Source organism: Convolutriloba macropyga, chromosome 8 (genome assembly GCF_964194025.1).
Source record: "Convolutriloba macropyga chromosome 8, txConMacr16.3, whole genome shotgun sequence".
NCBI classification, from domain to species: Eukaryota; Metazoa; Xenacoelomorpha; order Acoela; family Convolutidae; genus Convolutriloba; species Convolutriloba macropyga.
The window spans coordinates 24,028,164-24,053,270 of NC_134475.1; the positions used below are offsets into that span (position 1 = coordinate 24,028,164).

General features: G+C 34.0%; 1 protein-coding gene across 2 annotated transcripts in view; it reads right to left on the bottom strand.

Annotated features, from left to right (window-relative positions):
* Positions 1-16,353: 16,353 nt before the first annotated feature.
* LOC142344025 (uncharacterized) overlaps positions 16,354-25,107 on the bottom strand; it is a 75,089-nt gene continuing 66,335 nt past the window's right edge. For both annotated transcript variants that reach the window (XM_075395477.1, XM_075395478.1), the window contains exons 6-10: positions 23,456-23,578; positions 22,515-22,856; positions 21,738-21,941; positions 17,917-18,186; positions 16,354-17,056 (exon numbers count right to left, since the gene is read on the bottom strand). In XM_075395477.1, coding sequence (XP_075251592.1) covers positions 16,425-17,056; positions 17,917-18,186; positions 21,738-21,941; positions 22,515-22,856; positions 23,456-23,578 — 1,571 coding nt within the window. In that variant the 3' untranslated portion in view covers positions 16,354-16,424. The remainder of the gene's footprint in view (positions 17,057-17,916; positions 18,187-21,737; positions 21,942-22,514; positions 22,857-23,455; positions 23,579-25,107) is intronic.

The window sequence follows — 25,107 nt, forward strand, 5'->3', positions numbered from 1 at the left end:
ATCCAACCTCTTACGCTTAAGTTTTCTTGCCAATGCTCAAAAATTATTCACGGCTTGCCTTTATTGAGCTTCAAAGGACTTTAGAAGAGCTTTCGCGCAAATCTCTTGCTGTCAGAATTACTCGCATTAATCAATTCATCTTGTAGGATCTTGTGCAAAAAAATGGATATGTTAGAGGATTTTGACAGAGAAATGATTGTCTTGCAAGATTCTGGCATAAACTGGTCATCTAGCATGATTCTGGCAGAATCTGCCTGAATCTTGCAAGATAACCATTCGATTTACACCCGGGTTAGATGGAGGAGTTGTATGTAAAAGGATAATATTGAACCAAATTTGCGCAAAGGGATACAGTTGTAAGGGGCGATTCGCAGATCAGAAATCCGAACCGGAAGTCAAGATATTCTCTCAGTTCCATGTGCTGGTGTCATTGACACCATAGATTTATTTTTCGGCAGCAATTTTTTTGATGGTAACTTTTTCTCCTCGCTCCCGAAGACAAATTTGCTGTAGAAGTCAACTGCACAGAAAACCTTTTCAATTATGCAAATAGTTTTGTTCATGGTATCCGCTATTGCTAAAATCTTAACGTTTCAAATAACTGCTAGAGGATCAAGAGTTCACACAAAACCATGCAGTGATTGGAGTTTTGCTAAGACGATCTCTTCAGTCTCGTTTGGTTTTTTAGGGATTATCTGATCAGACTTTTCCGAAGGTGCATTTGAAGAAGCAAAAATGTGTTTATAAACAATTTCGGTCTCCGCCAAATCAGTTTAAACCTGAAAATAAAACTCCTTTCAGAGTTATACCCCGAAGAACTAACCGAAAAACCGATAGTTTACTAATGCACGACGCAAAGCGGATCTGAAGGTGGCCTTTTTCTTGGGTAGAGATAAAACATATGTCCCTTTTGTCTGATTCCACAGTCTCATCGGCCCTAAATTTCAAGTTCCTTTTTCCAGTGACTAATTCCAGGCCGCCTTTTGATTCGAAACTCGACAAAAAACTCCATGCGTCATTTTTTAAAAATATAGTTTTTTGAAGAAGCATGACTCTATCTCAAAAAAGTTATTTCAGGTTAACTGAAGGAAACTCTTGAAGAGAATGTGTACCATATGTACTATCAACTAAAAAAACTACTATACAAAATACGCGAATTTTGCTCATCCCTTAACACAGAAAAATTTACAGTATGCCATTGCGTAGGGTGTGAGAGATCAGAGTTGGAACAAAGTCATTTGGCTGTCAACTTAAAAAAATAAAAAATTAAATTTAAACAGAAAATAAACAGACCAACCGATAAGAAATAAAAGCTGTAAACCTCACTGAAAAGCATGAAATGTAACGAGAAAAAGTTTATACGATTGTTTATGATTCGGAGGAACTCCTGAACTAGCTTCCTCCAATAGTAGAGAAATATATAAAAATTATAGTAGTTGAAGCTAATAAAGTTATTTGAAAATGATAAAGCTCTTGCAAAAATTTTAATAGTCAACTGAAATGTTACAGCTGCAGAGAAACAATAATTGTCAATTAAAAACTAATTTGAAGTTAAAAAAACGATCGTTTTCAAACATTGGTTCTATCGTCAGATTTACTTAAAACTGATTCGCAAACGAATAAAATCAATTACAAAGTATATACACTTGTCATTGAATCTATCTATCGGTTTCTACGAAATGATTTAAGTCAAAAACGAATTTTTGAAGCTATTTACATTTTCAATAACATTTTCCTTTTTTTTACAATTAAAACACCAAAAAATTTAGAATTTTTTTCCGGAGTATATGGAATTCCCGGAACTTGTTTTCATTTTCCCGAAAGTAGTTTTTACTCTCATTCCTATCTTTAACCATCCTGAAGTTCTCGTTAAATATATGAAAGGATGAAAAGATTAACGTTTTATGTTATGATATCTTGTGATTAGCATTGATATGTTACTTTTAAAAAGTTTGGCTAAAAACAAGAGTGTAATGGACGCAACCTGGTCGAAGCGGAAGACGGGTACTATGCGAAAAAAACGTATTCTACTCTCCTTTTCAAAAAAAAACAGACAACGGAAAACTAGACTACGGTGACTAAAAAATCTGATCCAAAAAGCAAGTTACTGATAGTGGGAGAAATGATCAAAACATAAAGATATCCAAAAAAGCTTTTGATGCTTTCTTTTTGAATTAGAAAAAGAAATCAGACAATGGACAAGCGTTCACAAAACAATCGGGTAAACATTATTTGCTCCCTGAAACATAGCTTTTGAAAAGATCAAGCCCTTGAAAAATATAAAAAAGGAGAAAAAGTTCAAAAAGGAACTGTCAGAAAAATTTTCTGAGTGCATGCTGAAAATTAGAGAAAAAACTTAAACATAAATCAGAAGTTTATAAATCTTACAGACCCACAAAAAATTGCGATAAATCAACCCACAAAAAAGCAGTTTTCTGAAAGAATTCAAGACAACAGAAAATGAACGTTGATGAATAGCAAAGTAAGTTCTTCAGCGTTTCTCACAGACTTTTCCTAAGAGGTAATCAAACTGATTTTGTTTAACATTTCGTGCAAAAAGTCCAAAATTGTGGATTTATTGCCGAAATCTTATCGAACCTTCAAACTAAAAAAACTGCGAATCGATTCGTACTACACAAAAAACTGTATGACCAAAATTTCCCTTTCTTCTTGACTCCCATATTAAATTCATACCTCCAAGATGAAGACACAGCGGATTTAAAATGGTAGAAACCTGAAAGCCTGCTCTGCAATACACAATAAAGTCATAGAAAATTACTGCCAAATGACAAACTACTGCAAAAAGTTGAATTGTTAGGCTTTGGAAAATGGTTCCAAAAATTTGATGATAGCGAATGAAGCAAACACAGAAAATTTGAAAAACTGAATGATTGTTAGTCTGTAACTGTGCAGATAACGAATTTGGGTTATGTTGTGAATAGAATCTGATAAGATGGACGTGCCGCGCAAATTTTGTCCATATTTCGGCAGCAAGAGGAAAACAAGATAGAGACTTGTCCAATGCTAAGAAAAGCTCATTGGGAATGTTTGAAGAAAAAAAAGTCAAAATAAAACGAAAGCACAAAGCAAAAGAATTTTGCAGGCATTTGAACAAGCAAATATCAGCTCAAAAACGTTATAGCTCAAATATCAATTCTCATTCCTATCTTTTAGCATCCTGAAGTTCTCGTTAAATATATGAAAGGATGAAAAGATTAACATTTTATGTTATGGTATCTTGTGATTAGCATTGATATGTTACTTTTAAAAAGTTTGGCTAAAAACAAAAGTGTAAAGGACGCAACCCGGTCAAAGCGAAAGACGGGTACTATGCGAAAAAAAATATTCTACTCTCCTTTTCAAAAAAAAAAAACAGACAACGGAAAACTAGACTACGGTGACTAAAAAACCTGATCCCAAAAGCAACTTACTGATAGTGGGAGAAATGATCAAAACATAAAGATATCCAAAAAAGCTATTGATGCTTTTTTTTGAATTAGAAAAAGAAATCAGACATTGGACAAGCGTTCACAAAACAATCGGGTAAACATTATTTGCTCCCCGAAACATAGCTTTTGAAAAGATCAAGCCCTTGAAAAATATAAAAAAGGAGAAAAAGTTCTAAAAGGAACAGTCAGAAAAATTTTCTGAGTGCATGCTGAAAATTAGAGAAAAAAATTAAACATAAATCAGAAGTTTATAAATCTTTCAGACCAACAAAAAAATGCGATAAATCAACCCACAAAAAAGCAGTTTTCTGAAAGAATTCAAGACAACAGAAAATGAACGTTGATGAATAGCAAAGTAAGTTCTTCAGCGTTTCTCACAGACTATTCCTAAGAGGTAATCAAACTGATTTTGTTCAACATTTCGTGCAAAAAGTCCAAAAGTGTGGATGTATTGCCGAAATCTTATCGAACCTTGAAACTAAAAAAACTGCGAATCGATTCGTACTACACAAAAAACTGTATGACCAAAATTTCCCTTTCTTCTTGACTCCCATATTAAATTCATACCTCCAAGATGAAGACACAGCGGATTTAAAATGGTAGAAACCTGAAAGCCTGCTCTGTAATACACAATAAAGTCATAGAAAAATTACTGCCAAATGACAAACTACTGCAAAAAGTTAAATTTTTAGGCTTTGGAAAATGTTTCCAAAAATTTGATGATAGCGAATGAAGCAAACACACAAAAAATGAAAAACTGAATGATTGTTAGTCTGAAACTGTGCAGACAACGAATTTGGGTAATGTTGTGAATAGAATCTGATAAGATGGACGTGCCGCGCAAATTTTGTCCATATTTCGACAGCCAGAGGATAACAAGATAGAGACTTGTCCAATGCTAAGAAAAACTCATTGGGAATGTTTGAAGACAAAAATTCAAAATAAAACGGAAGCACAAAGCAAAAGAATTTTGCATGCATTTGAACAAGCAAATATCAGCTCAAAAACGTTATAGCTCAAATATCAATTCTCATTCCTATCTTTTAGCATCCTGAAGTTCTCGTTAAATATATGAAAGGATGAAAAGATTAACATTTTATGTTATGATATCTTGTGATTAGCATTGATATGTTACTTTTAAAAAATTTGGCTAAAAACAAAAGTGTAAAGGACGCAACCTGGTCGAAGCGGAAGACGGGTAATATGCGAAAAAAAACTTATCGTACTCTCTTTTTCAAAAAACACAGACAACGAAAAACTAGACTACGGTGACTAAAAAAACTGATCCAAAAAGCAAGTTATTGATAGTGGGAGAAATGATCAAAACATATGGTTTTCCAAAAAAGCTATTGATGCTTTCTTTTTGAATTAGAAAAAGAAATCAGACAATGGACAAGCGTTCACAAAAAAATCGGGTAAACATTATTTGCTCACTGAAACATAGCTTTTGAAAAGATCAAGCCCTTGAAGTATATATAAAAAAAAGAAAAAGGTCAAAGAGGAACTGTCAGAAATATTTTCTGAGTTCATGCTGAAAATGAGAGAAAAAAATTTGAACATAAATCAGAAGTTTATAAATCTTAGAGACCGACAAAAAATTGCGATTAATAAACCCACAAAAAAGCAGTTTTCTGAAAAAAATCAAGACATCAGAAAATGAACGTTGATGAATAGCAAAGTAAGTTCTTCAGCATTTCTCACAGACTTTTCCTAAGAAGTAATCAAACTGATTTTGTTTAACATTTCGTGCAAAAATTCCAAAGTGTGACATGAATTCCCGAAATCTTATCGAACCTTGAAACTAACAAAAACTGCGAATCGAATCGTACTACACAAAAAACTGTATGACCAAAATTTCCCTTTCTTCTTGACTGCCATATTAAACTCATACCTCCAAGATGAAGACACAGCAGATTTAAAATGGTACAAACCTGAAAGCTTGCTCTGCAATACACAATAAAGTCATAGAAAACTACTGACAAATGACAAACTACTGCAAAAAGATGAATTGATAGGCTTCGGAGAATAGTTCCAAAAATTTGATGATAGCTAATAAAGCAAACACAAAAAATATGAAAAACTGAATGATTGTTAGTCTAAAACTGTGCAGATAACGAATTTGGGTTATTTTGTGAATAGAATCTGATAAGATGGACGTGTCGCGCAAATTTTGTCCATATTTCGGCAAACAGAGGAAAACAAGATAGAGACTTGTCCAAAGCTAGGAAAAGCTCATTGGGAATGTTTGAAGACAAAAAATCAAAATAAAACGGAAGCACAAAGCAAAAGAATTTTGCAGGCATTTGAACAAGCAAATATCAGCTCAAAAACGTTATAGCTCAAATATCAATTCTCATTCCTATCTTTTAGCATCCTGAAGTTCTTGTTTAATATATGAAAGGATGAAAAGGTTAACTTTTTATGTTATGGTATCTTGTGATTAGCATTGATATGTTACTTTTAAAAAGTTTGGCTAAAAACAAAAGTGTAAAGGACGCAACCTGGTCGAAGCGGAAGACGGGTACTATGCGAAAAAAAATATTCTACTCTCCTTTTCAAAAAAAACAGACAACGGAAAACTAGACTACGGTGACTAAATAATCTGATCCAAAAAGCAACTTACTAATAGTGGGAGAAATGATCAAAACATAAAGATATCCAAAAAAGCTATTGATGCTTTCTTTTTGAATTAGAAAAAGAAATCAGACGATGGACAAGCGTTCACAAAAAAATTGGGTAAACATTATTTGCTCACTGAAACATAGCTTTTGAAAAGATCAAGCCTTTGAAGAATATATAAAAAAAGAAAAAGGTCAAAGAGGAACTGTCAGAAATGTTTTCTGAGTTCATGCTGAAAATGAGAGAAAAAACTTGAAAATAAATCAGAAGTTTATAAATTTTAGAGACCGACAAAAAATTGCGATAAATAAACCCACAAAAAAGCAGTTTTCTGAAAAAAATCAAGACATCAGAAAATGAAGGTTGATGAATAGCAAAGTAAGTTCTTCAGCCTTTCTCACAGACTTTTCCTAAGAAGTAATCAAACTGATTTTGTTTAACATTTCGCGCAAAAATTCCAAAAGTGTGACATGAATTCTCGAAATTTTATCGAACCTTGAAACTAACAAAAACTGCGAATCGAATCGTACTACACAAAAATATGTATGACCAAAATTTCCCTTTCTTCTTGACTGCTATATTAAATTCATACCTCCAAGATGAAGACACAGCGGATTTAAAATGGTACAAACCTGAAAACTTGCTCTGCAATACACTATAAAGTCATAGAAAACTACTGCCAATTGACAAACTACTGCAAAAAGATGAATTGATAGGCTTCGGAAAATAGTTCCAAAAATTTGATGATAGCTAATAAAGCAAACACAAAAAATATGAAAAACTGAATGATTGTTAGTCTGAAATTGTGCAGATAACGAATTTGGGTTATGTTGTGAATAAAATCTGATAAGAGGGACGTGACGCAATTTTTCTCCACATTTCGGCAGCCAGAGGAAAACAAGATAGAGAATTGTCGAATAATAAGAAAAGCTCATTGGGAACATTTGAAGCCAAAAATTCAAAATAAAACGGAAGCACAAAGCAAAAGAATTTTGCAGGCTTTTGAACAATCAAATATCAGCTCAAAAACGTTACAATTGCAAAAAATAATCAAATATTTTGGTGGCCAGGTGAGATCACATAGCTCTAATGATTTTACTTGGAGAAAAAACTCAAACCGATGCCAGTTTTTCAACTAGCTTGCTTTGCCTCTCATTAATGAGTTCATTGTACAAAATGAAGCTGCAGTAGCGTGTTTCCAAGAACCACTGTAAACATACTTAGAAAGGTATTTGCTAAATTATCGACAGTTCAGAAGAACGAAAATAACATAACCAAGAAATTTTTTATTTTGTGCTCTCGAGCAGGCTTCTTCGAGAGGACATCTACTACAAAAAGAGTAAATGTCAGTAAATAGGTAATTTAATTCCCAAATGGCAGTTTCTCAAAAACTTCTAAATTCTATTGGGGAAGCACTTACAGGGTTTCTTTTCTAATGCAGAAAACGGAAGAACACTAAGTTCCTGGTTCAATTTAAAGTAAAGTATTAGAATAGAGGAAATCAACGAAAATTGGAACATATTTTTGAATCAAATTTTTCAATTATGTCCAAACTTAGTGTTGGACAGTCAATTTATTCCATAACCTTGTAATGATTCTGCAACACTTTTATTCATATAAAAATTTAATAAGTCGAAGACAACCCTCGACATTTTTTTCGAGTGCAAGCTATTTGTTTTTAGAAACTTTTTCAGGAACCCCTTCTAAAGGTAGAAATGTTTTAGATAGAGGTGTTGAATAAAACAGGATACCATTGAACCAAAATCTCGAAAAGGGAAACAGTTGTAATCGACGAATTGCAGATCAGAGATCTTAACTTCAAATGATGATGTTCTCTCGCTTTTTTATGCAAGTGTCATTCACGTTGTAGATTTAGCTTTTTGGCAGCAACAATCTTCTTGACGATTACATTTTTTCCCGCCCCATAGACAAATTTGCCAATGAATTCAGCTGCGGAGATAACTTTTTCATTGATGCAAAACGATTTTTGTTCCTTGTATCCGCCAAAGCTCAAAAATTAACGTTCCAAATAACTACTAGAGGATCATTAGTTCACACAAAACCATGCAGTGATTGAAGTATTTCGAAGACGATCTCTTCAGTCTCATTTAGCTTTTTAGGGTTTTTCTGAAAAGACCTTTCCGAAGGCGCATTTGAAGAAGCAAAAAAGTGAGTTTATACACTTTCAGTCTCGGCCAAATTAGTTTAATCCTGAGACGAAAAATCTTCCGAAAAATTAACGCGAAGAACTAATTGAACATACGATAGTCTACTAATGCACGATGCAAAGCCAATCTGTGGGTAGCTTTTTTTTGGGTAGAGATCAAACATAGGTCCTTTTTGTCTGATTCCACAGTTTCATATACACTTTTTGTCGAGTTTTTTTTAGAGACTGATTCCAGCCTGCCTTTTGATTCAAACCTCGGCAATAGATTCCATGCGTGTGTTTTGAAGATCTTTAGAAGATCTTTGAAGATCTTGAAGATCTAAAGAATAGATGTTTTCAGGGTATATGTTCAACCATTAACAAAGAAAACTTTGCAAAATGCCATTGTCTAGGGTCTGAGAGATCAGAGGTGAAGCAAAATCATCGTCAACTCAAAAAACATTCAATTTAAAAGAAAACTACACAGACCAACCCAACAGAACTAAAACCTGTAAGCCTCCCTCAAAAGCATGAAATGTCACAAGAAAAAGTAATTACGATGGTTTATGATTCGTAGGAACTCCTGAACCAGATTCCGACAAAAGTAGAGAAAGATAATAAAATTATTTGGAAATGATAAAGTTAGTTCAAAAATTCGCAAAGTCAACTGAAACGTTAAAGCTGCAGAGAAACAATGATTGTCAATTATTAGTTAGTTTGATTCTTTTTTTTAAAAAATGAACATTTTCGAACATTGCGTCTACGCCAGGTTTACTTGAAACTGATTTTCAATTGAATAAAATTATTTAGATAATAATTATGCTATTGACTATATCTATCGATTTCTACGAAATGTTTCAACTTATTAACAATTTTTTGAAATTTTTTACATTTAAAATTACATTTACATCATTTTATTTACATTAAAAACACAAAATGTTTCAGAGGTTTAGCGTTTTCATTATACGTTACAATTTTTTAAAAATTAGGGCAAAAGATCAGGAGTGTAAAAGACGTAATTTGGTCGTCGAGGAAGACGGGTACTACGAAAAATTTTTTTCTAATCTCTTTTGCAAAAAAAAATACAGACAACGGTAAAGTAGATTTCGATGATTAAAAAACTAATAAAAAACCAAGATTTTGATAGCGCTCTCCTCCAAGTAGTTGGAGAAATGACAAAAACATAAAAATATCCTGAATATGTTTGTATTTGATGCTTTCTGTTTCAAATAGAAAAAGAAATCAAACAATGGACAGGCGTCCATAAACAGATCGACTAAAAACTGTTGGCTCCCCGAAACATAAATTTTTGAAAAAATCAAGTTCGTGAATAATATGAAAAATAGATAAAGAAGTCAGAATTATTGCCTGAGTTTAAATTGAAAACGGAGAAAAAACTTAAACAAATATCAAGAGGTTATAAATCTTACAGACTGACGGAATAATTGCGATAAGTCCACAAAAAAGCAGTTTTTCGATAAAATGCGAGACAACAAAAATTAAACGTTAATGATCAAAAAAGTAAACTCTTCAGCTTTTTTCACCGAATTTTTCTAAAAGGTAATCAAACTGATTATATTTGACCTTTCGTGCAAAATATCCATTAGCTTGTGTCCATAAGCGTTACGTAAATTGCCGAATTCTTATTGAACCTTGAAACTAACAAAAACTGCGAATCGTACTACACAAAAAGTGTATAACCAAAAATTTCCTGCCGTAGCAATGTAATTGTTAATAGTTTTCGAGGTTGCACTAACCAAAATTTCTGCTATGTCGTGTATTAGGAAATAACATATAATTCTCATCTTTCCTCTTGACTTCCATATTATATCCATACTACCAAGATGAATATAGAGCAGATTTAAAATAGTACAGACCTGAAAGCCTACTCTGCAATACACAAAAAAGTTATAGAAAACTACTGCCAAATGACAACTTACTGCAAAACGTTGAATTGATAGGCTTTGGCAACCACTTCCTACAATTGCTGATAGCTATCGAAGCAAGCACAAAAAATATGAAAAACTGAATGGTTGTGAGTATAAAAATTTAGAGATAAAACTTCTGGGTTTTGTTGTAAGGAGAATCTGATAAGAGGAAGGGGACGTGACTTTCTTCCAAATTTCGACAGCCAGAGAAAAGCAAGATGGAGAATTGTCCAAAGCTAACAAAATTTCATTGGAAATGCTTGAAGCCAAAAAATCAAATTAAAGCAAAAGCACGGAGCGAAAGAACCCTACAGACATTTGAACGACCAAATAGCAGCTCAAAAAAGTTATAAATGCAAAAAAATGCGATCTTTTCAGCAGCCAGATCACTTCACATAGCTCAAATGATTTTAGTTGGAGAAAAAACTAAAAAAGATGCCGCTTTTGGCAGCTAGCTGACTTTGCTAACTTAAATGAATTCATAGTACAAAATTAAGCTGTTATTAAATGCTTAGAAACGTTATAAATGCAAAAAAAATCAAATATTTTGGTGGCCAGGTGAGATCACATAGCTCTAGTGATTTTACCTGGAGAAAAAACTCAAACCGATGCCAGTTTTGCAACTAGCTCGCTTTGCCTCTCTTTAGTGAGTTCATTGTACAAAATGAAGCTGCAGTAGCGTGTTTCCGAGAAGCACTATAAACATACCTAGAAAGGTACTTAATAGAATATCGACAGTTCAGAAGAACGAAAATAACAAAACATAGAAGTTTTTTGTTTTGTGCTCTCGAACAGGTGTCTTTGAGAGCACAAAATTTGAGAGCACTCTACTACAAAATGAGTAAATATGAGGTGTTATAAGTGAATTTTCTGGCAAATGACAGTTTCCAGAAAGAATTTAAATCCGATTGGGGAATCACTAACAGGGAATCACTAACTTCTCTAATGCAGAAAACGGAAGAACACTAAATTCTTGGTTCAATTTAACGTAAAGTATCGGAATGGAAGAAAACAACGATAATCGAACATAATTTTGAATCAAAATTTTCAATGTGGTCCAAACTTAATGTTTGGCAACCAGTTTATTCCACCACATTGTAAGGACTCTTCAAGACTTTTATACATATAAAAATATATTAAATCGAAGACAACGCTCGACATTTTCTTTTCCAGTGCATGCTATTTGTCGTTAGGAACCTTTTCAGGAAGATCTTCTAAGGGTAGAATTGTTATAGAAAGAGTTGTTGAATGTAACAGGATACCATTGAACCAAATTCTCAAAAAGGGATACGGTTGTAATCGGCGACTTGCAGATCAGACATCTTAACTTCAAATGATGATGTTTTCTCTTTTTTTTCCGCAGGCGTCATTTACGTTGTAGATTTAGCTTTTTGGCAGCCACAATCTTCTTGACAATTACGTTTTTCCTTCGCCTCATAGACAAATTTGCCTTAGAATTCAGCTGCGGAGATAACCTTTTCAATGATGCAAAAAGAGTTTTGTTCATTGTATCCCCCAAAGCCAAAATAACTGCTAGAGGATCATTAGTTCACACGAAACCATGCAGTGATTGGAGTATTGCGAAGACGATCTCTTCAGTCTCGTTTGGTTTTTTAGGGCTTATCTGAAAAGACTTTTCCGAAGGTGCATTTGAAGAAGCAAAAAAGTGAATTTAAACAATTTCAGTCTTGGCCAAATTAGTTTAATCCTGAGAAGAAAAACCTTCCAGAAAAATACCGCCAAGAACTAATTGAACATTCGATTGTCTACTAATGCACGATGCAAAGCCAATCTGTGATAAAACATAGGTCCCTTTTGTCTGATTCCACATTCTCATCTGCCCTAATATTGGAGTTTCATTTTCCAGAGACTAATTCCGGTCTGCCTTTAATTCAATCTTCGGCCATGGTTCCTTGCGTCAGGCTCTAACAGTTTAGTTTTTCAAAGATCTAAATCTCTATCGCAAGGAAAGTTTATTCAAGTTACCTCAGAGAAAGTCATGACCCCAATTTATATCATAATTGGTGTCAACTAAAAAATTAACAGACAAACTGCGTGACACTTGGCCATCCCTTAACGAAGAAGAATTTGCAATATGCCATTGAGTAAGAGGTGAGAGATCATAAGAGAAGCAACAATGATTGGCAGTCAAATCAAAGAAAACAAAAGTTCAATTGAAAAGAAATGTGCATAGACCAACTGAACAGAAATAAAACCTATAAACCTCTCTCAAAAACACAAAACGTCATGAAAAAAATGTACGATGGTTTTTCATTCGGAGAAACTCCCGAACCAGATTTCGCCAATAGTAGAGAAAGATGTTAAAAATATTTGAAAACGATAAACAAATTGCAAAAGTTCTCAAACGTAGCTGAAATGTTACACGTTTAAAAGGAGCAGGCAAAAAAAGAATGTTGTTTAAAAGACGCGACTTGGTTGTAGAAAGACGTAGACTATGGCAAAAAAGTTAATCTACTTGCTCTTGCAAACATTACGGTCTACGGTAAAATAGTTTTAATAACTAAAAAACAAAACCTAATGCAAAAAACAACTTATCGATAGCGCTGTCCTACAAGTAGTGGACGAATTGATCAGAGCATAAACATATCCGAAAAAAACTTTGTTTGAAGCTTTCTGTTTGAAGAAAAGGAAATCGAACAAAATGGACAGGCACTCATAAAAAGTCGAGGAAATATTTTTGGCTCCCTGAAACAAAAACTTCCAGCCTGTGAAAAAGATCAAGATTGTGAAAAATATTAAAAAGGCAGAAAGCGGTCAAAAATGAACTGTAAGAAACATTGTTTGAGATTCAGCTGAAAAAAAACAAAAATGAAGTGGTCTTAAATTTTACAGAGCGACAAAAAATTGCGATCAATCCACAAAAGAAAACAATTTTTCTATACAATAAAAGACAACAAGAAATTGTACATTGATGCATAGCAAAGCGAACTCATCAGCATTTTTCGCAGTTTTTTCTTGAAAGGCAATCAAACTGATTTCAACTGTCAATTCGTGCAAGACGCCCATAAACTCGTGGACATAATCGTAATGAATAGCAGAATTCCTATCGGGCCTTGAAATTAACGAAACTTTTGACTCATATAACTCAATAGGTCCCATAATCAAAAACCTCCTGGCGCAGCAAAACATTAGTTAATAGTTTGTGCTATCCAAAAATGTTGCTTTGCTTTTTAATTGAAAAATCAATTTTATTCTCAATTTTCTTTTTCCCCCATATTTTTTTAATCCCACAAAGGTGAAGACAGCGCAGATGTGAAATAGTACAGACCCGAAAGCCTACTCTGCAATACACAATAAAGTTATAGACAATTTATCTTGATTATACGTATCGGCTGTCGTACAAGCCACAAACGATGTTACACAACGAACAGCATGGTTTTTGCAGACACAGAGCAGTGGTAACGCAGACGCTGTTATTCCCAGTTCACCACTAGAACGAATTAGATACTTATGAAGACAAGCTCTTATTACTAAAACTTGCTTCCGAAAAGCCTTGAATAGTGTCCCGAAAGCCATCTTACTGCAGAAGGTTGAACTGATAGGCTTTGGCTACTATTTCCTGAAATTTGCTGATAGCTACTTAAGCATCAACAATTTAGGAAATAAATTGTTAGTCTGCCACTGTACAGATTTTATGTATCACAACATTGTTGATTGAATCCAATTTTTTCATCATGTTTGTTAACAATTTACCAAAATAAGTGACCAAATGTGAAAATTTTGATTCCGCCGCAGACTTTAAGTTGGTTGCAAAAAACACAGAAGACATGAAGCACAACCCCAGCTCAGGAGTCGTGTTTGAGGAGAAAAACAGATTTAACCAAAATTGCATGCTATCCCTTACAAATCAAACGTTGAGAGAAACCCAACATCACTTTGAACAGCGCATTGTTACAGTACTAAAGCCAAAAGCGAATAAAAAATATAGTCATTACAATGACATCAAAGCTAAATTGAAAACTTAATAAAAAAAAGGGCTCGAAGCCCCCCCCCCAAAAACGTCCTGTTTCGTGCAAGAAGGTGCAAGATATGTCCGATATGTTTTACATGCAACTCAGAATCTTTTGCAACACAAGATTTTGCACTGGAAACTTTAGCTAATAAAAAAATAAGGATACAAACACTGCAGAAATGAAACAAAAAAAACAAAAAATGACAAAATTAACTAACAATTGATTCTACAACTCTAATATTTCTTCCAATACGTCAAAAATTTATCAACCGTCCGGGTAGTTGCAGTTCAAGACAATAGGAATCCTGTTTGGACCAAAAAATTTTGTGCTAAAATTTAAAAACACCTGGAAATTGCCGGCACTAAGCAAAAGTTTGCGCCACAAGATTAGATAATCATAACCATCTACTCTCAAACAAAAAGCAAGCGATTGTCTTTGTTTGCCGTTAGCTCAAGCACAAAGCGGCTAGCATCAGAGGGTGAAAGACTGGGAGTTGGAAACGCGTGGGGTGGTGGTCAAACATTACCCTTTAATTCATCAATATCTGCATATTCTAGCACTCCTCAACAACATTGGTGAACCGCACACCTAGATATGTTAAAAACAGCTCAACCAATTGTTTTCTCAAGAAGCAAAAGACGCCGACAAAAGTTGCTTAAAAACAACAACTGTTTAAAAAAATTAAAGCAATTATCGGAACTTAAGTAAACTAAAAATAATTTGACTACCGTCGAACAAATTTCCCAATTGACAGAGAAAGGGTTGGTTTGGGTTGTAACTAACTTAACTATAGAAGAATTAGCTACAAGTTGCCACGACAAAAGCAGGGGATACAAAATTGACCTTCCACAGATATCAGCTTCCTCAAGAATTCTTCAGGATTTTTGCAGACTTTTACATTTAGAGCCTACCAAAGCCCTAGGAGAGCTGCTCAGATCACTAATTACCTCCGGCACCACCCCGTTTTGGAAGACGGAAAGTCAACTTAAGTCATTCAAGCAAGAAAGAGAAATCTTTTGAAAATCGTATTTAGAATTGAATGTTTGAGCAAAATTTTTGCATGAAAAATGATACACACGTTTACATTAATGGCTTCAAAATTCGCAAAAACCAGGGATTATTTAAATCATTTAAAAAAAAACAGGGCACCCTAGCTGACTAAATAATGTGTAAGCAACACAAAAAAATTTGAAAGCCAATATCATGTATAAATTAAATGCTGAACATCATAAAAGGGAGATCATTATCTAGAGTTAGGTCTTTTCTATTAATCCTTTTTATCCAGCCATGATAATCAGGATTTCTCGTCAATTATCTTTTTTGATCAAAAATGTGAGCAGAATTTAAGAGTTGGCATACAAAGAATCGATGATTTTAGCCAATCTTTTTGCTGAAATGTAACTGCTATAAAAAGCAGTTCTGCCTTCAATTAATTGTAGATGACAGTATGTGGTTTCTCAGTATAATTTTTTTTTTCATAGTTGACTTCTCAACTTCGTTCAATAGCAGGTTTTAACTACCCGATTGAGCTGTTTCCATACCGAACCGAGATTAAGATTAATCCGCAGTCAACTAATGAATAACAATGAAAAATTAACCAGCAACTGCGTAAGTAACAAAGTAATAACAAATTGCAACCATTACTTGAATTAGCATTGACTGTTGACCTGATCAGGGTTACTTCTGGTCTAATCTATATGGATCACGCCTTGTGTTTGAACAAAATGGGTTGTTCGATTTATCTAGTTTCGTCCATTGTTATGTGATTCTCAGAATCACCACTCAACAGAAGCTGTTAAAATAAATCAAGCTTAAACAAATGAAACTTATGTGCGCTCTATTTTTTGTCCACAGTTTGTCACTCTTGATCCATTAGGTTTTCACACTGTTTACATTTGTGTATTATTTTGAGTAATCCGTTTGAATGTCTGTGAAATGTAACACTATAGTTTTTGTGAATCAGATAAATCACTTTTTTAGCAAGCAACGCTCTAGCTAATTGACTTATGTAATCCTGAAACACGCAAGTGCAAGTTTAAAATGCCAGATTTATGCAGTGCTTGATTCTAAAATGCCAAACAAGATATAGTTAGTCCCATAAAGCGGCAACACTATCGAACGTATCAAAGGTCAATGTTCAAATTTAAAGCAAGCAGAGATTAGCACTTCGTTGTTCATTTGCATGTCGGGAGTTTTTCGAATGTTCTCTTGCGTTGCAACTTTACAGGACTAACTACATATGAACCAATACTCCATACACGAACAACAGTTAGCACGCTCGCCTGAAATTAGAAAAGATGATAGAACATTAGCTTTTCAATTCAATTTTCTGTTTACTCTTTGGCTTTGCCTTTGACTGTGTGGTTTTGGACCCACTTCTGGCAGACGGATGAGATGCAGGACTTGGTGATTTTGGTTTGTTTTTCACACTTGTCCTGTTAGTCAATGCCGAATTGGCCACTCCCTCTGAATTCTTGCTAGACTTTTTTGTCATCCTGTTTTTGAGGTCTTGCGTGACTTGCTGCTGAGAAGATCTCTGAGTCGCATTTCCCTCCATTATGTTCTTTGGAACTGCAGGGGTTGCCTGCCCAGTTGAAACCCGCTTTGGAACTGGTATGACTTTCACAGGAGGTTCCGGTTGTACTTTGCGTTTCGATTTTCGAACACCGCTCTCGGCCGACTTCGTATCGCGCGTTGTCCGATCACCAACCGCTCGGTTGGGGCTTTGAGTTTTTGATCTATGATATGCACTGGATTGCTGCTGTTTGATTCCTGGCTCCGGTGGACGGGTAAACTTTTGGCCTTTTACTGTCACTTTTTGTTCGTTTCGATCGGTTGATTTGCCATTCTTATGAGCTGTATCCTTTGGACGTTGACTGAGACGAGTTAAAGTTTTTTTCTCTTCGTTAATTGCTACACCAACTTTTTCACTTTCAGTATCTGTCATAGGGATCTTTCTGGTTTGAAATTTGATGCAGTTTAAAATAATGTATTTTAAAATAATGTAGTTTAGGATAGAAATCTAACATAATTGGGGGGGGGGGGGGGGAGGGGGGACTGTTTGGCCGTTTGAGATCGCCTCTTTTTCATCTCAGGCTGGCTCACTGTACCTCTTGGTTCACCCTACTTCCTTAAGACTACTTCCATAAGTATATTGTTTCTCAATCAAATAACAAAGCTGCAAAGAGGAGTGCTACAAAAAAATGAAGTTTCAATTATTAACTTTTCAAAAAATCACCAAATTTATTCAATGGTTCGAGAGCCGAATTGACGAGTGACTTCAGAAAAAAAACTCAGCGCAGTTAATTTCAATGAGATCAGTTAACCTCTTTCTGTCTAATGATAGAAAATAATGAATAGAAAAATTCTGAAAATCTTTGTATAATGAATAGAAAAAATCTGATCAAAAGTAAAGTATACAATTTTTGGATTTAATTGAGGAATACTTGTTCGACCGTTTGAAAACCCCCCTCATTTGCCTCCCAGGCTTGTTCACACTAGTTAGCGCCCACGCCATTGTTTTACAATTATCAATCCGTTATCTGATAGCTAGATATTCCATATCACTTTAATGGATGTATAGATCCATGAGATAATGGCGACTGTCACTAAAATCATTAAAGGGCATACAAAAAAATGGGACCCAGAAACTCGACTCCGGAATCTTAATGAAGGATTGGTGTAAACAATGCGGGCTATTGTAGAGAAATACGAGCTCATGATTGTTAGTACCTGGTTCATGATTTGTAATACCAAGACAGAAATTCTTTTCCAAATAGGATAGATATTATGAAAGATCCCGTTTTCGTTTTTGATCTGAATATCGGGATTTTTCTGATCATCGTGATCATTTTCCTCGACTTGATTCAACTTCTGATGTTTCTCATACTCCTCGTCTAGTGAGTTACGATGATAATCATCAGCTGAGTAGCCTTCGTCACCCTCAGCAATGACAGGTTGTGTTTGGTGTGGTTGCATAGCATGTTGCATATCCTGTGTCTCAGCATTGGTCATCTCTGCGTGGTTCTGTCTGTTCATTTCGTCAATGGCGTCATCGCGGTTTGCATTACCTGACAGTTATTAAACAGAAATGAACGAAAGTTAATTCGCAACATGTGTTTGTCTGGTCAAACTATTTCGACAAAGTTTAAATTTAAGTGTCAACTAACTATTGGTGTGCATAAGTTTCAATGAAATGGCTAGGAACTGAAAAGTTCAAATTTTCCAACAAAAGTTGACGTGTCAGTAAACTGTCATGGAAATGTTTCCAGTTTTTTTAACCAAAGTTGAGCGCCTCTTTTTATTGGGAGAGGAGTTATATGCTTAAATGGGTTTTTGGTTCAGTCAATTTTGGTTTACAGTCGTTGTGAAGAGCTTAGAGTGGTATCATCAGAGGGCACGTCCAGCGCCGAATATGGAATTAAACCGATTTTTTGATACTAGCTTTTTACAGGGAGTTATCGAGGTTTAAAATTGTAAGAATAGGAGATGATATTGGGTTGCTTTATTCACAATTTTTTGTATTTTTGACGAATTTTTCATCAATTTTGCTAAAATATGTTAACGGTAAAGGGAGTATTTTATCTTTAAAGATAGAGGAGGTTTGTTAAAGTGTTCCATCCGAATTTTTTGGGTAGAATTTATGCTAATTTTTTGTTTAGCACCATTTCTTTAAATTTGCCGGAAGTGGACGCCTTAAAATTTCAATCATATTCTTTGTAAGGTCAAAAAGAGAGCTATTTGTGCTCGTACTGGGTTAAAAAGTCTTCTTGAATTATAATTTTGCCAGTTCTTTGCAAATTTAAACGCGATAATTATACAAAATGCATCATTTATTTTTGATAAATTGGAAAAATTTAAATAAAAACTCAACTGGTTTGCAACCTTTTGAAGAATTGAAAGTTTTTTTCAGATGTGCAGAATATCAGGGCTGATTTTGATCTCAACATGAATTTTTTCAGCAAAATATGATTAGCTTTAATGGAACACGACTTTTTTTGAAAATTTTTCTGCATTTAAAAATTTTGTGTAAATTTCTGACAAGAATTTTAAGTCAGGGCGCAATTATTGACAGATACTTTTTACACAAAGTGAGACCAATCAGACATATATTATGGTTTCTGAGTTAAACTCAGGGTTTTTAAGGCTCTGACCAATTTTTTTTGTAACCCATTGACATAGCTTCCCCAATTAAAGATCGAATTTATTTATGAAGTATGAATCTAGACAATGCTTTTAGTGGTTATCTAATGTCTTTTTTGACATGAGTTTTTTTGTTTTTAGAAAAAGTTGGTCAATTTTTGAATTTTGCCTTTATTTTATCCTATTTCTCTCAATTTCTGGTGTAGTCTCATAAAAGCAGAGGGAAACTCAGTTCTTTAGTAATAACTTAATTTTTGTAACGGTTTTGTGTTTTACTAAAGGTTTCTTGGTTTTGATAGAAACGAGTTTTTGAATTTTTTTAAACATGATTGCACAATTTATAGATTTGTTCTGTTTTATTGTCGAATTAAAACTTTATCGACAGGTGCAATCAACGAAAAGCATAAATGAGAATGTGCAAAACATTGAAAAGAGTTGTATCTGATTATGTTGATTCTTGTGATGGATAGTTTATGCTTTTGGGCTGAGACGCATTTCTCTACCAAAACATAGTGATTTTTTTTTTAAATTTTGTTTAAGTTCGTCTTTGTTTTTGGTGTTGCACGAAATAAACTTTGTAAAGATACGCCTCAATTGTTTCCCCAGGATGCATAACTGAACATGTTTAAAGATTTCAGTTTGTACCTTTTGTTTTAATGATTTTCAAACTATCATTAAAAAGGTTTTTTGAACCTTTTCTTTTTTTTCTATTTTTGTAACCATCTTACTAATATGCAGTGACAATTTTATTGTTGATTCAAACATTTTTCCTATGTTAGTCATACGTTTTGACTGATGGCTTCGACTTTTTATTTAGATGATAAAATTTCGAGATTTCTCAACAATTAAGTTTTTGGTTTTCTTTCTGTTGTCAATTTTCCGTAGTCCTTCAATAAGGAATACCCGTTCATGTTCAGATAAAAAAATGGTGTTATGAAATTTTGAGATAACATTTTAGTGCCTTGAAAACTGTGTTAACGTAAAATTTTTTGTGAAGTTTTCGATTCTGCCTGTATTTTTTGTTGCTGTTTTAAGTAGTCTCGTGACTTAGTCTCCTTAATAACACGCTTCCTGAAGTGTTGTAATTTAAACTATCTGGTTGAAATCTTATGTCTGTCTTGTCTTTAGAAAATACTTGTTTTCACACATTTATTTGTATTTTTGAGCTCCCCCGTTTTTTATTTTTTTTTCAGTCGACTTGTAGCCTTACGATATGTAGTAAAATATTCGAAATTTTTTCTTTGCTTTTATATTTTAAACAGTTTTTGTTTTCATTTTCAATTATAACGTTAATGTTAGGTCTCAATTGCGCAATTCAACATTGTTAACATTTTTAGTGATTAAGTTGTGGTTTTAACGGCTTCACTGCCATTTTCGCGCAAAATTGAATCGAACTGTTAAGATGTCAATTTTTATCTATTAATAAACATAACCGACTAAATGTCGGAAAATTTGCTCTCGAACGACTAGTTCAAGCTCTAATAAATTTCAACCTGCTTTTTAGTCCCATTTAGTCCCTAAATGGGACTAAGAAGTTCAATAGTGGGCTTCAAATAACCACATTGGAGGTTAACATATACCACTATTAAGATTTAAAGTAAAAATTGGCACCAGTTTCGGCGCACTTTTCATTTGACTTTTCATTTGCAAAAATTTTGCATTAAAATAAACGCACACACGTTTACAATAATTGCTGTGAACTTCGTTCAAGAGCAATTAATAATCACTTTGAAATTAATTGTTTTCAAAAATAGAAACGTATGTTTGATATTTTTGCACCTTCTTGCTCTTTTTGTTGACCTGTTACACAGTCGACTGGAGAGAGGTCCCATATTATTTCTTTTGAAGTACAGGATAAATTGTTTTAATTAATTTTTATCTGATGGAATTTGTTTTTGTTATGTTTTTTTAAATGTGGACATCAAGTTTTGGTCGTAATTATTGTTTGCATTTTTATATTTGATATTGTCCCTTCTTTTTCTCGTAGTCCTATTAACAGCAAATTTCATCGGCCCTCTAAAGTGGCATTATTATATTTCATTAAAGATTTTCGGAACGATATGTATGCTTTAAAAGGTTTTCCATCTCTTCATCATTTGGTAGCCAATTAAGTCAAGAATGTGGATAAGCAGGGTCGGAAAATTATGTGCGTACGCACATTAGTGAGCCCCCTTGTATAAATTATTACGCAGAGTAATGAAAGAAAAGTTATTTTGCAACATAACCTGTTTTTTTTTACTTTGAGCTACATCAAAACTTCTTTAGAAAATAAATCTAAGCTTTTGATGTGCATAAGCTCCCAATGGAATGGCGAGGAATCTTAATTTTTTAAAGCAGAAGTTTAGCTTGATCTAACACAAAATTGACCAAAAATTTTAAATTTCCGAGATTAAAAAAGCATACATATACAAAACCTACTTATAGATGGTCAGGACATATTAACTGAGCCAAACATCCAAACATCCAAAACATGACAGACCTTTTTCGATGATTTTCTTGAGCTTCTCAATCTCTTCATCGAGATGTTTTTGGGTTTTGATGAGATCCGTGTTCTGGTTCTGCAGTGCCATCAGTTTCTCATACACATCTGTGTCGAACACTGCGTCATCCGCCTCGTCAAAGGCAAGCATCCTCCGTCCCGATATGACGTCATACTTTAACGATCCTTCGCTCAACTTGCGGTCTGTTCAACGTAACTAGGAAATGTTCTGTAAACGTAAATTCCTCACAAAGTTTTCACTTTCACTTGAATTTATTTTAATTTCATTATTTTTTAAAACGATATTTTTTGCCAAAGGATAATCAGGAAAAAAATTCTCTCAATTTGTTAAATGAAAGAATCAGGTATCTATAAAGCAAAATAAATTCTATGCAGAAAAGTTTTGGACTTTTCTTAAAATTCCTCACAACCCAGTAATCATCCCAATAAAGAAAACGTACATACTCTACGTGCTAATACGACCCAAGACAGAATCCCCCAAACAAGGAAAACTTTCAATAATGAAAAAAATCTTGAGGACTGCTAACACAAGATAATTACATCCGAAAACAGATCAAATATTGTTGACAATTATTGCTTGCCCAACTTTGATGCCATTTTTCAACAAAAATTTGTCGCGATAACGTTTAACGAAAGCTCACTCTATTCTGTATTTAAATCACCTTTTTAAATCCCACCTCACCTGGTTAATCGCATACTTTTATTGTCTTTCAAATAGTCGCTTCAATTAAATTTCAAATTGGTTCAAAACATTTCCTAAAACTTTGCGTTCTGTTCCAGCGTCGTCAATAGGACGAGATTGATCAGGAACTGATTTTGAGCTGCGCCTTTTTGCCTTCTGAGACTTTTTAGCTGCTATTGCTTGCTGGTCTTTTGCACTGGCGGTGCTCTTCCGAGTTCCATTAGTCGATTCGGAACCAGTCGTCGCCTGACTTTTCTTGCGTTTTAGCGGTTGAGACGCCATCTTGCCGCCGGGTGGAGCGACTGCTGTCTCGCTCTCGACTGTACTTGCTAATGAGCCTCGGCCTGCATTTTCAGATACGGGAAGTTTCTTTGTTCCACGAAATGTTGGGCGTTTTTGACCTTGCTGGCTACCATCTAAAAAAGTTAATTTGTCTCATCTGTACATTCATTTACAGAACAATACCCCCCCCCCCAAAAACACGAAAATTTAAGGAACTCGAAGCTCACCATAACTTGCATCGAGTATCTATAAGTTCGATGTCTGCGCCTGAAGAAAATAGTGTAGTTAATTTACGCGCCTCTTGCATAAACATTCTTTAGAAACCGAAAAGATCGAGCATTACAAGCCGTTTCCGCGGCTAAACTGAAAAATTTAAGGGCTAGTAAATGAAATCTGTTTTAGGTTCCTTAATCCAATTTCCCTTACTTTTTTTAAACTTTTACAGCCTTTGAACTTTTGATGCTATAAAATGGAATTGAGAAAATTTCTCGTGGGTGCTATGAAAGTGAAAATCGAGCAATTTGAGATTAACTCAATGAAGAGGTAATTACAAGCCATTTTGGTAACTAAATTAAAATTTACTTAAATTTTTCGTTTCAACCGGTAATGGAAGTTAAAAACTGGTTCCAGTCAAAGAGTTTTTTGTAAAGGAACACCAAATGATAACAAAAATGGTGGAAGAACTCCATTGCTAAAACGGAGACATAAAAATGTAGATTGAAAACCCAATAACCAGAAGTCGTTGATTCCGCCCGTAATCGTCCCTTGCTTCCTTTCTTGTTGGCTACCTGCTTGTTTTGTTGTGATTGCTGCTCAACCACATCTGTCAGGTTCTTTGTAGATATGTTCTTTTTACCTTAAAAAATTTTATCAGGGCAAAACGGTTGAAATAGGTTTCAAATGTGACATCAGGTATAGTGAACTTCAATTATGAGCACGAAAGGTCGGTAATGTGTGATCGCGTATAAAGTTCCGACCCTGTTCATCCACAATTTTGGCATATTTGTCTATCAAATGTGGAACAGATAGAAAACCCCCAAAAATTCAAGTACTTTTCAAAAAATTTGGTGTATGGACAAAATGATCGCCTCCAAAGCAGATTCTCAGAGGAGTAAAAAATGCCGCACTAGATTGATGAGATCGGCCATTATTAAGAAAGCAAGTCGAGACAAACAGCAAAATGAAACAACCGCAACAAACATTAAATACATTCAAAACTTTATGTCCATAAAAAAACATATTTAAAAAAAAAAACAAAATAACGTCAGACAAAACTGAAACTAAACAAAATATTCGTGTACTTCACTCGAAAAGATATGGGATCAGTACATAATAAGGCTCGGTAAAAATTAGATAAAAAAGAAAAACAGTAGAGTTAAAAAATTTGCTTATAATTTTAAAGCAATTAATTTTAGAGTAATGAAAACTATTAGAAATCAACTAAAATCATCGTAAAAAGCAAGGAATAATTCCAAAGTCATGAAAGCCATTAGCTACAAAAAGAAATAATTGAATAAGTTCGTTCATTAGTGCAAACAAAGCTCTTGAGACCAGTAGTTTTTTCAAAAAATGTCTTACGTCTACAAAAAACGTCAAGGACGAAAAAAACATAATAGTTTCTTTCTTTGGAAAACACCCGTTTCGAAAGCCGTAAATTCGTTGAAAAATGTTCAAGAATGTTAGATGTTGTGACACCAAATCCTTGTGACATCCTCTTTTGACATGAAAAATGTCATCTATGACCGGAATTAACGAGACTAGGTAACAAATTGAAAAAGGATAACGAAATTGGGAACTTAAAAAGTGTTATTTTCATTTCTGAAAACAAATGTTTTCGAAGTCATGAAAGCCATCAGCTATCAACTTAAACCAAAAAATTGGCTCATATATTCTTCAATAAAAAAACTTATAAGACTCTCATTGCCGAAGAAATTTGATTTGACTAAAAACACAACGTAAAAACGACAGTTAAAGACAAAATTTTTAAAAAAATAATTAAATTCTTCGACAAAGTGGTGTCGAAGCCGTTAAAACCATTCCTCAGTAATGTTTGTACATTAGGAACACTTAAATTTTCGAATGCTATAAACGGCAAAGTTTTAAAAACAGAGCAATGAAAGTGGAAGTAGGACTAGCCCCCTTTGGAGTGTACAAAGAATGGGTTAGTTGATTTTAGATGAGTACTTTCCGCAAATTTAATTAAGGTGGACTAAGGAAGCTTATTTAATGCTATTTTTGATGAAAAAAAGCTGCATTTTGAAATATTTAGCAAATTTTTTTGCCAAAAAACTAAACTAAAACAGTCAACAATATTTTTTTGTTGTCAACAATATCTTTAAAAATAAAATCAATAACACTATTCTGATCAACACTATTTGAACATAT